Source organism: Schistocerca nitens, chromosome 8 (genome assembly GCF_023898315.1).
Source record: "Schistocerca nitens isolate TAMUIC-IGC-003100 chromosome 8, iqSchNite1.1, whole genome shotgun sequence".
Taxonomy (NCBI): Eukaryota; Metazoa; Arthropoda; class Insecta; order Orthoptera; family Acrididae; genus Schistocerca; species Schistocerca nitens.
This window is the reverse complement of record NC_064621.1, coordinates 363,820,947-363,835,329: the sequence shown is the minus strand read 5'-3', so window position 1 is coordinate 363,835,329 and position 14,383 is coordinate 363,820,947. Positions and strand designations below refer to the sequence as shown.

At 40.7% G+C, this 14,383-nt stretch overlaps 1 protein-coding gene across 1 annotated transcript in view; it reads left to right on the top strand.

Moving 5' to 3' along the window:
- Positions 1 to 14,383, top strand: part of LOC126199571 (lipase 3-like) — a 190,095-nt gene that overhangs the window by 124,766 nt on the left and 50,946 nt on the right. Inside the window, exon 6 of the mRNA XM_049936494.1 lies at positions 4,952 to 5,036. Within this exon, the coding sequence (XP_049792451.1) occupies positions 4,952 to 5,036 (85 nt within the window). The remainder of the gene's footprint in view (positions 1 to 4,951; positions 5,037 to 14,383) is intronic.

Here is a 14,383-nt window from a genome sequence, read left to right as displayed (position 1 = left end):
CCCTCTCTCTGCCCCCTTCTCTCCCGCCGGCCGTTGTGGCCGAGCGGTTCTGGGCGCTTCAGTCTGGAACCGCGCTACCGCTGCGGTCGCAGGTTCGAATCCTGCCTCGGGCTTGGATGTGTGTGATGTCCTTAGGTTAGTTAGGTTTAAGTAGTTCTAAGTTCTAGGGGACTGATGACCTGAGATGTTAAGTCCCATAGAGCCATCATACTGTCGCTGGGTGTGATTTTATATATCTTGTGAACAGAAACCAGACTGTCGCCATGTTTTTTTAATTGTCTGTCTAGTATGTTACCTGTCTGCATCCTGTGTATTTTATTCGCTTTGCCAACCCTTTGCTTTATGTTTTAACTTTCCCCAATTTTTCCGCCGTTTTATGATTTAAGTCCCCGTTTTATCGCCTGCTTTTATTGTTTCTTAACTTCTCCTTACGTTTTAAAAAGTCTGTAGGCTGCAGAGCAGTGTAATAAACTGCTGCCAGCCCACCCCCTTTGGGAGGAGTCGAAATACAATAAAGGAAAAAAAGAAGCTCAGCCAGCCAGTTTAATCACGCGTACATCGGTTGACACCTCGCCTCACGTTAGACAGTTTACTTCCTTGTTCTGTGTACGAGTGGACGTGTTTGTTTCCTTGTGACTCCGTTGTTCGATCTTGTTGTATTCGTTCTGTCCTTCTTTGGTCGTGTCCGTCCTCTCCCGTTGTGTTGTTGTTCGCGGGCCTCTCCGCGGGTCCCGCCGCTACCCCCCGACCGTTCCGGTCGCAGTTACAACAATTTCCAACAGGGTTGGCCACGGAATGCCAATCTGCATGAGAGACCGATGCGTGAGCCGTTTGCAGGCCAAGGCTCCGTCTGTGCCGGCTTTACTCAGTCCTTCTCGGACGTACTCGGTACAGTGTGACATTTGACTCAGCGTTACCCTTCACTGCTTGTTCATGGTATAAAAGAAGTTCCCCGGACAAGTGGCTGTTTGCATAAAAAGAGACAGTCTAGTGATGTGTCGACAAAAGCCTCCAATATGAATGGAAATGACAGGAGAGAAGGATAAGAATTATCAACATCTGTTGCGCGATATGCAGTTGCATACTCGACGTGTACTACATATTTGCTGTGGAACTACATTGTAACAATATGCAGAAAAAATTTAAAGATCTAGTTGACGATGAAAGAGTGGAAAATTACAACAACGGGATGCGTTGTTCCGTAGATCAAGAAGCATTTTGTGCTAAATTTGCAGGCATGGATTACATAATGTAACTAGTGGTACGAATACCAACTTTCTGAAGTCATACACATTATTCCACTGTCGGTTGCAACAGTTTTCGATGGAAATGAACGAAGAATAAGGACAAAGGGTGTTTCAGGAGGAATCGTAAAGTTTTACCTGTGGGAAGGCAAAGTCTACAAAGAAAAAGTAACGACAGGAGCCGATTTGATCGTTCGGATTATGAGTAGTGCAGCCCTCATAAAAGAACGCAAAGACGAGCTCAGATGAGCTACATGTTGTGTTATCAAGAAAAGTCAAAAGTGCTTTGAAGTTGGCGGTGGAATTTTTGAAAATCAACTGTAAACGCCCTCGTTTGTCTTTGGTTTAACTTTGTTTTGGTTACATTCTAACAGCTCTGTCTCTGTACTCAATAAAAATTAGACACGTGTTATATGGAATTTTTATTGCAATTCTTCTATACCTCCGCCTTCTATGATATTTACTATTCCTGCTGAAACACCCTGTCTATTACTCCAAAGTACGTTGGGTAAATCAAGGGGTATACCTGTAACTATTTTTCGATTTAAAACTAGGTATTGTTAAATTTTTTAAGGAAAAAGGAGAGCAGTCACGAAAATTAGGACATCCAGTATGTATTGCAGATCGTGCATTTTAGTTCGGCTTGACAACTCATTGCCCACAGGAAGACACTGCAAGGTGACGAACAACTTATTTCTGATTTTATGGAGGCGCCTTTTAAAAGAAAGGAACACATTCTGACAAAAGAAATACAGTCCATTTCCCTAAGCTCACTGGCGTTAAAGAAAACGTGAAGTCTGAAAAATTCATTGCCCTTGAAAGAATAACAAGGATAGTTTTCAGTTACTGTGTCTTCTGAACAGATAATATTGTGACTCATGTACCGTCAAGAGCGACGTTCATCATTAATGGATTAAAGTTAAGCGTTGAGCGTTGAGCGTGCCGAATTTCTGACATCATAGCGTGGAATAGCACGTTCGGGAGTCTTTCCGAACGTGCAGAGCAATATCTGGCACGTCAGATATTCTGAGCGTGCGTCTGAGCGTTGACCAATGAGATGGCACAACGCCACCTACGTCACACGCACGCCGTCTCCCTTCAGTACAGAGTTGTGAGGCACCATATTGGCATTCATTTCAAGCCTATATGTATATATGCCGTTTCTGAGCACCAGCAAATTGAGAATCACTAAAAAAAACCGTTGTTAACTGTGTGATTCGTTCCAATAAAATAATGAGAAACATCATATTCGTGGCAAAAAAATTATTGTAACTTGCATATTATGAGAGTAGGCTATTTGAAGCCAGCGACACACTGAAGATCTACCCAAAACGCATTGTTCTTGGTACAATTTGTTATAATTAAACTTCAATTAGTAACATATCTACGATTAAGGTTTTCTGCACGAGCTAAGATAGTATGATTAGACGTTTGCAGTATGTTGTTGGTACAGCGTCGTGACTAGCGTCAGCCGGCCGCTGTGGCCGTGCGGTTCTGGCGCTGCAGTCCGGAACCGCGAGGCTGCTACGGTCGCAGGTTCGAATCCTGCCTCGGGCTTGGGTGTGTGTGATGTCCTTAGGTTAGTTAGGTTTAAGTAGTTCTAAGTTCTAGGGGACTTATGACCTAAGATGTTGAGTCCCATAGTGCTCAGAGCCATTTTTTGACTAGCGTCACTGCCCCTGTAGATTATTTTGACGGGGCAGTGGTTCGTGTCTTGCCGCTTCCAAATATTTTTCCTAACATTTGCGTTTTTATTGGGTTCTGATACTTTATTATTAGTTTAATATAAGTATATAATATAATATTTGATGTTATGTAAATATAAGTTCACCTTTTTTTGAGGGGTGACTTTGTTCGATTGGCTTAATCCACAGGACATCTTGCGCTAATTGTATAAAGATATTTTGCTCCTTTTTCTTTTTCGCTTTCACATGCTGCAAAGATTCTGCTACTGGGTAGGAACACTGAACAAGTAAGACTGACCTTGGGGTTTTACTAAAATGCGGGAATGATGAAATAGTGTTTACCTTATGCGGAGAAGTAATCCAAATTTGTACCACACTGTTTGTAATGGAACTTTTATAAACCTGTGTCCTTATTGATTGGACATGGTACTTTCCTTTTCGTGGGCGATGGAGGAAATGTGCGTTTTAATAGAGCTAACGTGTGAATTTTACGCACGCCCGTTGAGTAAACAGTGTGATTTACGAACTACAAGCATCCCTCAACTGCCGCTGGAGTGCGTTGCGATCGCGCATACCACGTACCGTATGCACGAGTCGCATCGTTCCTGAGCGTTCTGCAGCACGTTGAACTTGGCACGCCCAACGTTAACGTTCGACAGCACGGTCTGTGTGCCGACGGCTTTAGGCGTCACCAGATGCGGATACAGAGGAGCATGTGGTCAGCACACCGCTCTCCCAGCCATTGTCAGTTTTTGTGAGCATTGCCACTACTTGTCAATCAAGAAGGTCATCAATTGGCCTCACAAGAGTTGACTGCACCCCTTTTTTGCTAACAACACTCGTCGTACCCATAGGGTGGCCCATCGAAGTGCCAACCAAGCCCGACAGCGCTTAATTTCAGTGATCTGAGGGGAAACTGTGTTACCACTCATTGCGACAAGGCTGTTGGCAGAACTCTCTGTTACAATAAATGAACAAAACAGGGAAAAGAATGAAATTAGGTTTCCTAGAGGACGGGAAAAACAGAAAAACCACAAGAAAATACTTGGCACTCATATTTTTTAGATTCATACTGACGAGCCAAAACCTTTTGACCACCTGGTTAATAGCATGTTAGTCTACTTTTGGTGCACACCACTCAGGTGGTAGGCTGTGATTAATTGATAGAATACTGGGGAAATGGAACCAGTCTACTAAGGAGATAGGTTGCAAATCATTCATGCGACCCAATCTAGAGTATTGCTCACGTGTGTGGGACCCGTACCAAACAGGAGTAACAGGGGAAGTACTGAGGACAGTACGAAAGGTCACAGGTTTGTTTGATCCATGGGAGAGTGTCACAGAGATGCTGCAGACACTGAACTGACAGACTTTGGAAGGTAGACGTAAACTACGCCGAGAAAGTCTACTTAAGAAGTTTCAAGAACAGGCTTTAAATTACGGCTCTAGGAATATACTTCGACTCCCTACGTAGCGCTCTCATAATGACCTGAGAAAGAGATTAGGTTAATTACAGCACGCAAGGCATTTAAACAATCATTCTTCTAGCGCTCCGTACGTGAATGGAACTGGAAAAACATTAATAACTAGTACATTGGAACATATCCTCTACCTAGCACATCACAGAGGTTTGCAGAGTATAGATGTAGATGTAGAAGCAGACTGAATAAGTCGTAAATTTGTTACATCATCTAAGAATGGTTAATTTCACACTCGAAGGATAAATATAGGGAGTAAATAACAGGAACAGACAAAAACTAAAATATACAGAACAGATCGTGGAGTATGTCGGGAACGAAAGATATGTACGACAAAAAGTTGGAAAAGAAGGAAGACAGCATCAAACCAGTCAAGATACTGAAAGCGAAAAAGTAGAACTAAATTTTAGACGGTTGTTTAGTGAATGAGTACTGTGACTTTAATGACAAGTTTTCATTTAAATGTGTCTGCAGAAGCACCGCAGTACGCCCATAGCGTCCCGAAACATGAAACGAAAGTACTTTGTGCTCTTTCGTGTTCCAGACGCTACTGCCGCTCATTATGGGCCACACACCAGCTGGAGCTGCCATGAAGCAGCTGATGCACTACGGCCAGGAAATCAACTCTGGTAAGTCTTACGGGAATAACCGATTGTAAGTCTAAATTCTAATTTAATTTATCTTCATTTTCAAAGTATTACAGTAGAATTTCCTTTCAGATATGGATAAGTTCCTTCAAAATATTATCTTTCTTGTAAACTGCATGAATTTTCTATGATCGACTTTGTATAATTTTGTAGAGTAAAACACTTGGTGTTTCACATAGAATCCAACAAGAAAAATTGAAGGGGCTGGTGGAAGAAAGTACTAATCCTGAATTAAGTAAGGATTAATCTTATTATGTTACCTGTTGCATAATATGCGAGTGGGACACCGTCTTGTGACAAGTAATTCAAGAGATGAAACTTCCTGAAAGATTAAAACTGTGTGCCGGACCGAGACTCGAACTCGGGACCTTTGCCTTTCGCGGGCAAGTGCTCTACCACCTGAGCTACCCAAGCACGACTCACGCCCCTTCCTCACAGCTTCACTTCTGCCAGTACCTCGTCTCCTACCTTCAAAACTGTACAGAAGCTATCCTGCGAACCTTGCAGAACTAGCACACCTGAAAGAAAGGATATTGCGGAGACATGGCTTAGCCACAGCCTGGGGGATGTTTCCAGAATGAGATCGTCACTCTGTAGTGGAGTGTGCGCTGATATGAAACTTCGTGGCAGATTAAAACTGTGTGCCGGACCGAGACTCGAACTCGGGACCTTTGCCTTTCGCCTTTCGCAGGAGAGCTTCTGTAAAGTTTGGAAGGTAGGAGACGAGATACTGGCAGAAGTGAAGCTGTGAGGACGGGGCGTGAGTCGTGCATGGGTAGCTCAAGTTAGTAGTGTGGTGTCACCACCAGACACCACACTTGCTAGGTGGTAGCCTTTAAATCGGCCGCGGTCCGTTAGTATACGTCGGACCCGCGTGTCGCCACTATCAGACCGAGCGGCGCCACACGGCAGGTCTAGTCTAGAGAGACTCCCTAGCACTCGCCCCAGTTGTACAGCCGACTTTGCTAGCGATGGTTCACTGTCTACATACGCTCTCATTTGCCGAGACTACAGTTTAGCATAGCCTTCAGCTACGTCATTTGCTACGACCTAGCAAGGCGCCATATTCAGTTACTGTTCTGAACAGATAATATTGTACCGTCAAGAGTGACGTTCATCATTAATGGATTAAAGTTAAGTATCAAACTAATTACGTCCGCTTTCTGAATTCTAATTCCTTGTCATGTTCCAGACCTCACGTCAGTGTAGTCCTTCCCTCCTCACGCCAGCCTGCGTGAGCTAAAACGAGTGCATATCGGCCTCCTCTAGTAACACGGTGTTGGCTCTTCTGCCAACACAATAGGAAGAGCAATTGCCCGCAAAAGGCAAAGGTCCCGAGTTCGAGTCTCGGTCCGGCACACAGTTTTAATCTGCCAGGAAGTTTCATGTCAGCGCACACTCCGCTGCAGAGTGAAAATCTCATGCTGAATTAAAGAGATATCGGTAAAAATAGCTGTTTTCTGTGTAAATTGTTGAGCTTTATACTACTAATGTTTACTGTGTCTGAATGTAGACCGTTTTTACAGCCGAATAGCTAGCTTCGCTGCTTTGTGTGCGGAAGTTCGCGGGTTCGAGTCTGGTAGCTCCTCGGATTTGTCTTATGTAGGGAGGTCTGGAACGAGGTGGACTCAGACCTTGTTAGACCACATGGGGAGCAGCTTGAATATAGAAGCCGGCCGAAGTGGCCGTGCGGTTAAAGGCGCTGCAGTCTGGAACCGCAAGACCGCTACGGTCGCAGGTTCGAATCCTGCCTCGGGCATGGATGTTTGTGATGTCCTTAGGTTAGTTAGGTTTAACTAGTTCTAAGTTCAAGGGGACTAGTGACCTCAACAGTTGAGTCCCATAGTGCTCAGAGCCATTTTGAATATAGAAGCAGCGCTATCACTAGGATTCGTCTACTGCCAATAACGGTTGGAGGGGATGCTGACATGCTGATCGCATGTCCAATGGATATAGATCGCTCCTCGTACTGTCTTGTAGGCACCAGTCGGCCAGTTAGGACAGGCCAAGACGTAATCGATGAGCGATGTTTACGTCTTAATGTTATAACTTGCTGTAACTCTAAATACGCCGATACCTTCATTTCATACTGTACATGAACTGCTGAGCAGTAACATTAACTGCGGGTGCCGTGTTGAAGCAATTAGTGGTTGTGACACATAATAATCATTACGACATACACCTCTGCTGCTGTCTACACTTTATTCAAATGGCTCTGAGTACTATGGGACTTAACATCTGAGGTCATCAGTCCCCTAGAACTTAGAACCACTTAAACCTAACTAGCCTACGGACATCACACACATCCATGCCCGAGGCAGGATTCGAACCTGCGACCGTAGCGGTCGCGCGGTTCCAGACTGAAGCGCCTTGAACCGCTTGGCCACACCGGCCGGCTACACTTTATTGATTGTCTGTCTAACTGTTGCATACAAATTGTGCGAGATACCACATCTTGCGGTGAGACGGTCCCTGTGTTTCAGGGAAGTCCAATAATAAAGTTGTGCGAGCAGTAGCAGCTTAATGTGCCACCGTTTGAGTTGTCTATTAGGGTACATCGATCGGACTAAGCTGCAACAACTCGTGCAGGAGGAAATTGGCCAAGTCCAACTTGTCTCTTTTACTACTGAATTATACGATCCACACCACAGTTTATCACTCTCCCGTGTACAATAACTACGCAAGTGACACCCTTCATAAAGTCTACAACACGAGAAATTTCTTTTTAATTCGATTGCAGCGACAAAGCTTCATACACGGTAAACGTTTTATTTCAATTCATTACGCCCTAGAGACGTTGAATGGTGATGTCATGGAATTAGGTTTGAAAATTAGATTTTACAAAAATGTATGCTTTGTTGGATATAGGGTCCATCAGTTACGCAAAACACCGTTTTTGCAAGTTCCCAAACATTTGTCAGCACCTTTGTGCCATCTTCAGTGGGTTTCTGTTTTATTTAATCTATAATGTAAACATTCTACTATATGATTACAACATTATCTCAGATGAGATAAAAGGGCTTGCCACGCGAAAACGTAAGTACAAGTTCGAAACATAACGACAAACTAAATTACGTTTAAAACATAAAATGATAGGTTAACTCCCAACAACATTGCTCATCAACATCGTTTAGTTGCATATGACAAGCTACCTGTATAAATAATACACAAGTGGTACTGGAAAACAATGAAAACCTAGTGTACAGGTATTAACTAAAAGAAACAAATTGTTGTTTGAACTAAATATTACCGTAATTTTGTAATCATTTAGTAAAAATTTTTACATTACAGATTAAATAAAACAGAAACCCACTGATTATGGCACAGAGATTCTGAAACATGTTTGGGAACTTGAAGTAACGGTGTTTTCCATAACAGGCGGACCCTACATCCAACAATTTTAACTGAAAACACGGTGAACACAAGGAGCTGAAAATCCAAATGATGAATATATTTTTTCTTAATCCATGGAGATTAATCTACGCTGTGTATAAATTTTAGCTTTATAACAGCATGGGAAATACCTTTAAAATACAAAAATTTTTAAGTCTGCATGGTGATGTCATGGAATTAGGTTTGAAAGTTAGATTTTACAAATATGTATTTTTTGTTGGATATAGGGTTGCATCAGCGGTATTTTTGTGGGTGTAAAGGCTCTTTTCACGTGATACAGTTATAACTTTGGCTGAAATCTATATCTTTGATAGGAATTTGTGTCTTTGGATAAATCTTTATCTTACAACTTTAGTGTGTGTGGTTTATTTACGTTTTGTTAATACGAACCCATATTACTACGGGGGGAATGAATTAACAAATTATTTGCGTGGAAGTGAACAGATAGACACAAAGAAAGGCGCAAAAACTGTGTTTAAGAAATATAGATTTCATGGAATCAATTCAAAGGCAATGAGACGTGCTGTGCGGGATAATTTTGTTTTAAAGTATCTACCTCCCAAACACCAACGCATAATTTGTGCCGGAAGGACTATCGGTGTTACTATAACATAAGAAAATATTTTTTTGCATAAGCACTCAAACTAAACACGTTATGTATACAGTTTCGCTCACATTCACGTTTCTTGTAATCCCTGATTTACTGAGGTAGTGTCTGCATAGAATACGTAATGCAAATGGAAGTCTACATAATTTAAATTGAATTAGATGCTCAAAGATTACATTTTGTGAACTTAATGTACTAGAAATGGATGTCTATGATGAAGTTTTATATGTGTTGATGGAAATAAAGGCGGAACTGAAATGCCGAAGAGGGCTGGTGTCAATCCAGGTGTGTTGACTGAAAACGCTTTTTATACCATCGACCAGAGCAGGGTTACCAAAGTTAACAGCACAGTCTGATCTACAAATGTAAGCCAGACACGTTAGAAGGGGAGAGGAGAGAAGCTTGGAGGATGAGCAGTATCAGTCCAGAGAATTTTAAAACACAGATAAGCCTATTACATGTTGAAATATATGAAATAAGACTTTAAACTGCAATACATCGGTTTTATATTTTAGCGTTATTGGAAGCCTGTGTGAGCCAATACTATGAAATTTTCAGGACCTGTTCGACATAGCCTATGTTGCTGCCTCTTTGGAACTAAAGGAATATAGTATTCTTTAATTAAATTCAGCAAGCAACAGTTAATTTTGATAACACGAAATTCAGAACTTTGTGAATAACAAAATTTTAAACATAAACTAATCATTATTGTTGAGTGATATTATAATCTTCTTAGGACCTAAGAACGGAATTCACAATATAATTGCACAATTAGAAATTCTGTTATAAAATGGCAATGAAAAGAACTAAAAACCTGTATTTGTTGCAAAATACTGTTCCTCGATGTTCAACAATATTTTTCCATAAAAACAAAGCTATTTTCCTTTGAACCTGCAATATTTCATGTCTTTACCTTACTAACTACACCTGTAAAGATTTTTGAAGTAACGATTTCGTTTTCTGCAGCATCCCTCCGCCATTGACACGCTTCATGAAGCCTAATACAGGTTACATTTACATGTGACTCGGATGCAACAACAAAGCTTCTTCTTATATGGCGAGCTTTCCATTTCATTTAATTGTGATCGAGAAATGTTTAAGGCTATAAGGAATGTTATTTACCATTCATTGCTATGTGCATAGGGTGTGAGTGATTTAGTTACACGGAAGCACTCGTGAGAGTCTGTTACTCCTCAGAAAGCTATGCTTAAAATATTATATGCTTAATAAACATCTGTTCAAGCCCTGCTCTCTCTGAATTTGGATATTAGACCACACCGAAAGCAATAGAAAAAAAGAAAAAATAAACGCTCCATTAAAATGGAGTTCATTTCTGTAGAAAATCGTAAGACGTATGGTACGAAACGTTAGGGATGTATATTACTACAGCAGGCTCGAATGTTCGGGACGTAGTAAATCCTAGTCCATGACTCTACCAGTCTCACATATTCTGCGTATTTCTCTATCAGAGTTGAAATGTAGATACTGAACTCACCCAGCCTGGCACATCATGTTTATGCGATTTATTTCCCCTGTGTTAATTTGTATTTCTCTTTCTTAGTTGGCTTCACTTTCTTAACGTTCCGTATGTGCTGAATGTGAAGCGAGAAATATACAGTAATAAGCAGAAGCAAGCTCGCTACATCACCAAACATCATTATCTTTTCATGTTATTTATTTTTTTGTTTTATACGTATGTGAGATCGTTTCTGGATGCTCCAAATCTACGTGCAGTATATTCCGTTTCTTAAAATCCGTCCTTATATGTTGTATGCAACATATTTCTATCGTGACGTTGTGCCCCTGTCGCATACTGGTGGACAATGACAAAGCCATTGTCTTGAGCGCTTGTGTTGTTCACAATAATCCACCGTTTAGTTTACAGTTCCAATTAAAAGCTTGGAATTGTAGATAACAGAAATGGCGTCTGGCTGCAAGGTGAACATGTATGAGTACATATGTGTCTAATCTTTTGTACTTATGAAATAGTAAGACACCCGCTGTCTACAGCAGTATTCTTCCTCTTATCCTCCCAACCCGAGTCAATTGTTCAGAGTGACATCGAAAGTGGAAGTCCTAATTCAAGAACACTATCGTTTAGGATAACTGAATTTTATTGACTTTTTATTATCCAGTGCCCTATGCGCAGTAAAACACAACTGACTGTGTGTCACAAAGAACCATTAAAAGTTTCGAAAGTGGTCAACAAAACTTGCTTTCAGAAATCTGAGAGCAACTTGTTCCTTTACTTGTTGACAGGAACTAGTTGATGCACATTTTTCTCCTCAGTTTTGTCGTTTTGTGCGTTATTAGTCACATAGGCTCTGCTAAAGGGAAGTGCATGTGTGTTTATTTATTAATTTTTTCTTTCATGCCACCATTTTCCTGCTTCCCCTTCCCCTTGTGTGTATCCAGAGAGTTTCGTAGAGTTATAGGCTCGCAGTGCCAACCTAACCTTTCGACGGCATGAGGTGGAACCAGAGATGCTAGTTGGTCACTCAGGGTGGATGCACCAATCTGCTGAGTTCAGGTACAAAATTTAACAACAGGCCCCATTTCTTCTACAATCGCTCGGATTTTTATGAACTATTTTGCGGTTCCTGAATTATCATAACTTCATAGATTTTCGGTCATCAGCCCACCACGTGTGTCTTAACTCAAGCCTACCTTTCATCTGCTATATTTAATGAATACATCTTTCTCCCCTGATTTCATTGAGCACCCAGATGCACATATTTCAAGATTATTTGGTGAAATCCATATTTATATGGAATGACTAATTTTTTGGGCACTTGCCCACAACATGTTTGTCAGTTTAGAGACACCCTTTCCTGGTTCTGTTTGTTGAACAGATGTCCCTCTCCAGAGTTCAGTGAATGCTCAAATGTGTGGGTGATCATAGAATAATTTACATCTTTAAAATTTTCGAAATCTAATTGATTTCTTTTGACTACTGGCCGTTGTCGCGTTATGAGTATGTATGCTACTGGCTTGCTATCCAAAAAGTCCATCGAGCTGATGCAGATATGAATAAAATGGTCATATACATTTGTGGAACGTTTCTGCCAGTAAACGAGTTTTACATTTATGTGCCCTTTACAAGTGTTTGTTACTGATTCTGACAACCCACCTAGACGAATATTTCCAGTACTACCCACTGCTCTCGAGGTTCCAACAAGCAGGTACGATTTCAGTCTTTTAAGAGCCGAAGACAAGCATTCTGCTGATCAATTTTTAAGTGCCATGCATAGAAATATTCTAAGAGAAATGTAAACATACGGAAACACGGACTGTAATCTCTCTTTTCGTAAAAATTTACTCATTTCGACTGGTATATCACTAATCTCAGACGATTTCAAAAGTGTCGCGAAATGTACACTTTCAGTAGGGAAGGAAGGCTAAATCTGTGTCATATGACGCTCGGAGGTTTTCTGCACGTTCAGCAATATCGTCAGGTGAACTGTTCTTAAGATTACTGAAAACTGTGAAGGAGTCCAACAGTGTTCTATAGCTTTGCTTCCTCCTCACTAATTCGACGTACAAGATGTCGAGTACTTGGAGAAGTGTTTCGATTCTAAATTTTCCCGTTCCAATCAGAAAATCTTTTGTCAGAGTCCACTTCTTCCTCATCATGAAGTTTGCGTTTTCGTGATCTTTTGTAAGTGCATTCATAGTCTATATCAGTCACAGTCTCCATGGATTTAGTTCCGTAATAGTCCAACATGCCACGAATAGGTGCAATAAATCCTACAAGTGATTCATATAATTCATGTACTATTTTAGTATCAATATTTACACTTTGCAATTTCAGATTTACACTATTAAATCTCTGGCGTATTCCCTTCCAAATTTTCATTAAGAATACTATTTCTAGTCTGCTGAGTTGATTCAATAAAGCTGAAGCCTCATTTCGCACAAGTGGTTTTTCAAACGTATTGTTGGCAATATATGTGAGGGCACTGATAATGCTCTCCCACTTTTCATATAGACTTACACACGCATACTCTCTTGCTGACCAACATGTTTTTGATAAAAGTTTTACCGTTTTGCTTCCTGGTTTCATGAAAGAAACAAGTTTATCCCAGCACTGTGTAGAAGCAGAGAAAAAATTATAAAAATTTTGCACTACATTAAAAAATGAACATGCTTCCCGGTAACAGCTTGCAGCACCAGTGCCGACTAAATTCAAAGAATGTGCTGCACGAGGCACATAATGCGCTTTCGGATATCGTTTTTTAATTCGTGTCTACAAACCAGTGTAAGTTCCTGACATATTGCTTGTGTTGCCATACGACTGACCTCTATAGTCAGTAATATCAATGGAATTTGTAGACAGGACTTTTAGTACAGCCTCATCTAAGTTTTCGGACTTGTGTCCTGGCTTTGGTAAAAACAGAAGGAAACACTCAACAGGTTCACCATTCTTGTTCAAATATCTTAATATGAAAGATAATTGATCAATATGTGAAATGTCTGCAGTAGAATCTACTATTATAGAGAAATATTTGGCCTGTTTTATTTAACTTGTGATAATTCTTTTTATTCGTTCAGAAAGAAGCTCTATTATTTCATCACAGATTGTTGAAGAAAGATAACTTGTTATGTCCCTGCCCTGTAATTCCATATCGTTCAGTGTGCTCTGTGAGAAAAGGATCAAACTCGGCTATAAGTTCAAAAGACATCATAAACTGACCATTATATAATGAATTGAATCTTTTAACGTGTCCACGTAGGGGAAGTCCACAACTAGCTAGCTTCTTCACTACTGCAAATACCCTTTTCAACACACTGCGTCAGTACATTTTTTCTGTCTCAACATATGACTCGAAATGGATATCTATTGTTCCAAGCGACTTTTTCCTTGTTAAGAGTGATAACTCAAGAATTTTTGTGTTCCAGTGAATTCTCATGAAGAGATAAAATATTAGAAATATTTTTCCAATCTGCAATAACATTAGTAGCAATTGCCCCGTTATCTCTGAACAATTAACATGGTGCACAAGAAACAGCACCGGTGCTACAGGAGTAGACTGGAAAACACGCGAAGTTGATTCACCATTTAAAAGTTTATGGTAAAATATGTTTTTGTTCAAATATCTGGTTTTATCACCTATAGATCTTCTTGAATTAGAAAAAAAACATCGTTACAATTTTGATTAATGCCACGTTGTAAGAGGATGTTGATTGACAAACTGCCTATTGGCTTCTGTCTCGGGTTCTTCGGCCGACGTTCATCTAATGATTTTTCTGACGTTTCGCCAGCACGAGTGGCTGGCATTGTCAAAGCTTCACCCTCCATTGCCGGTGGTGAACTGGAGGCGAGCTCGCG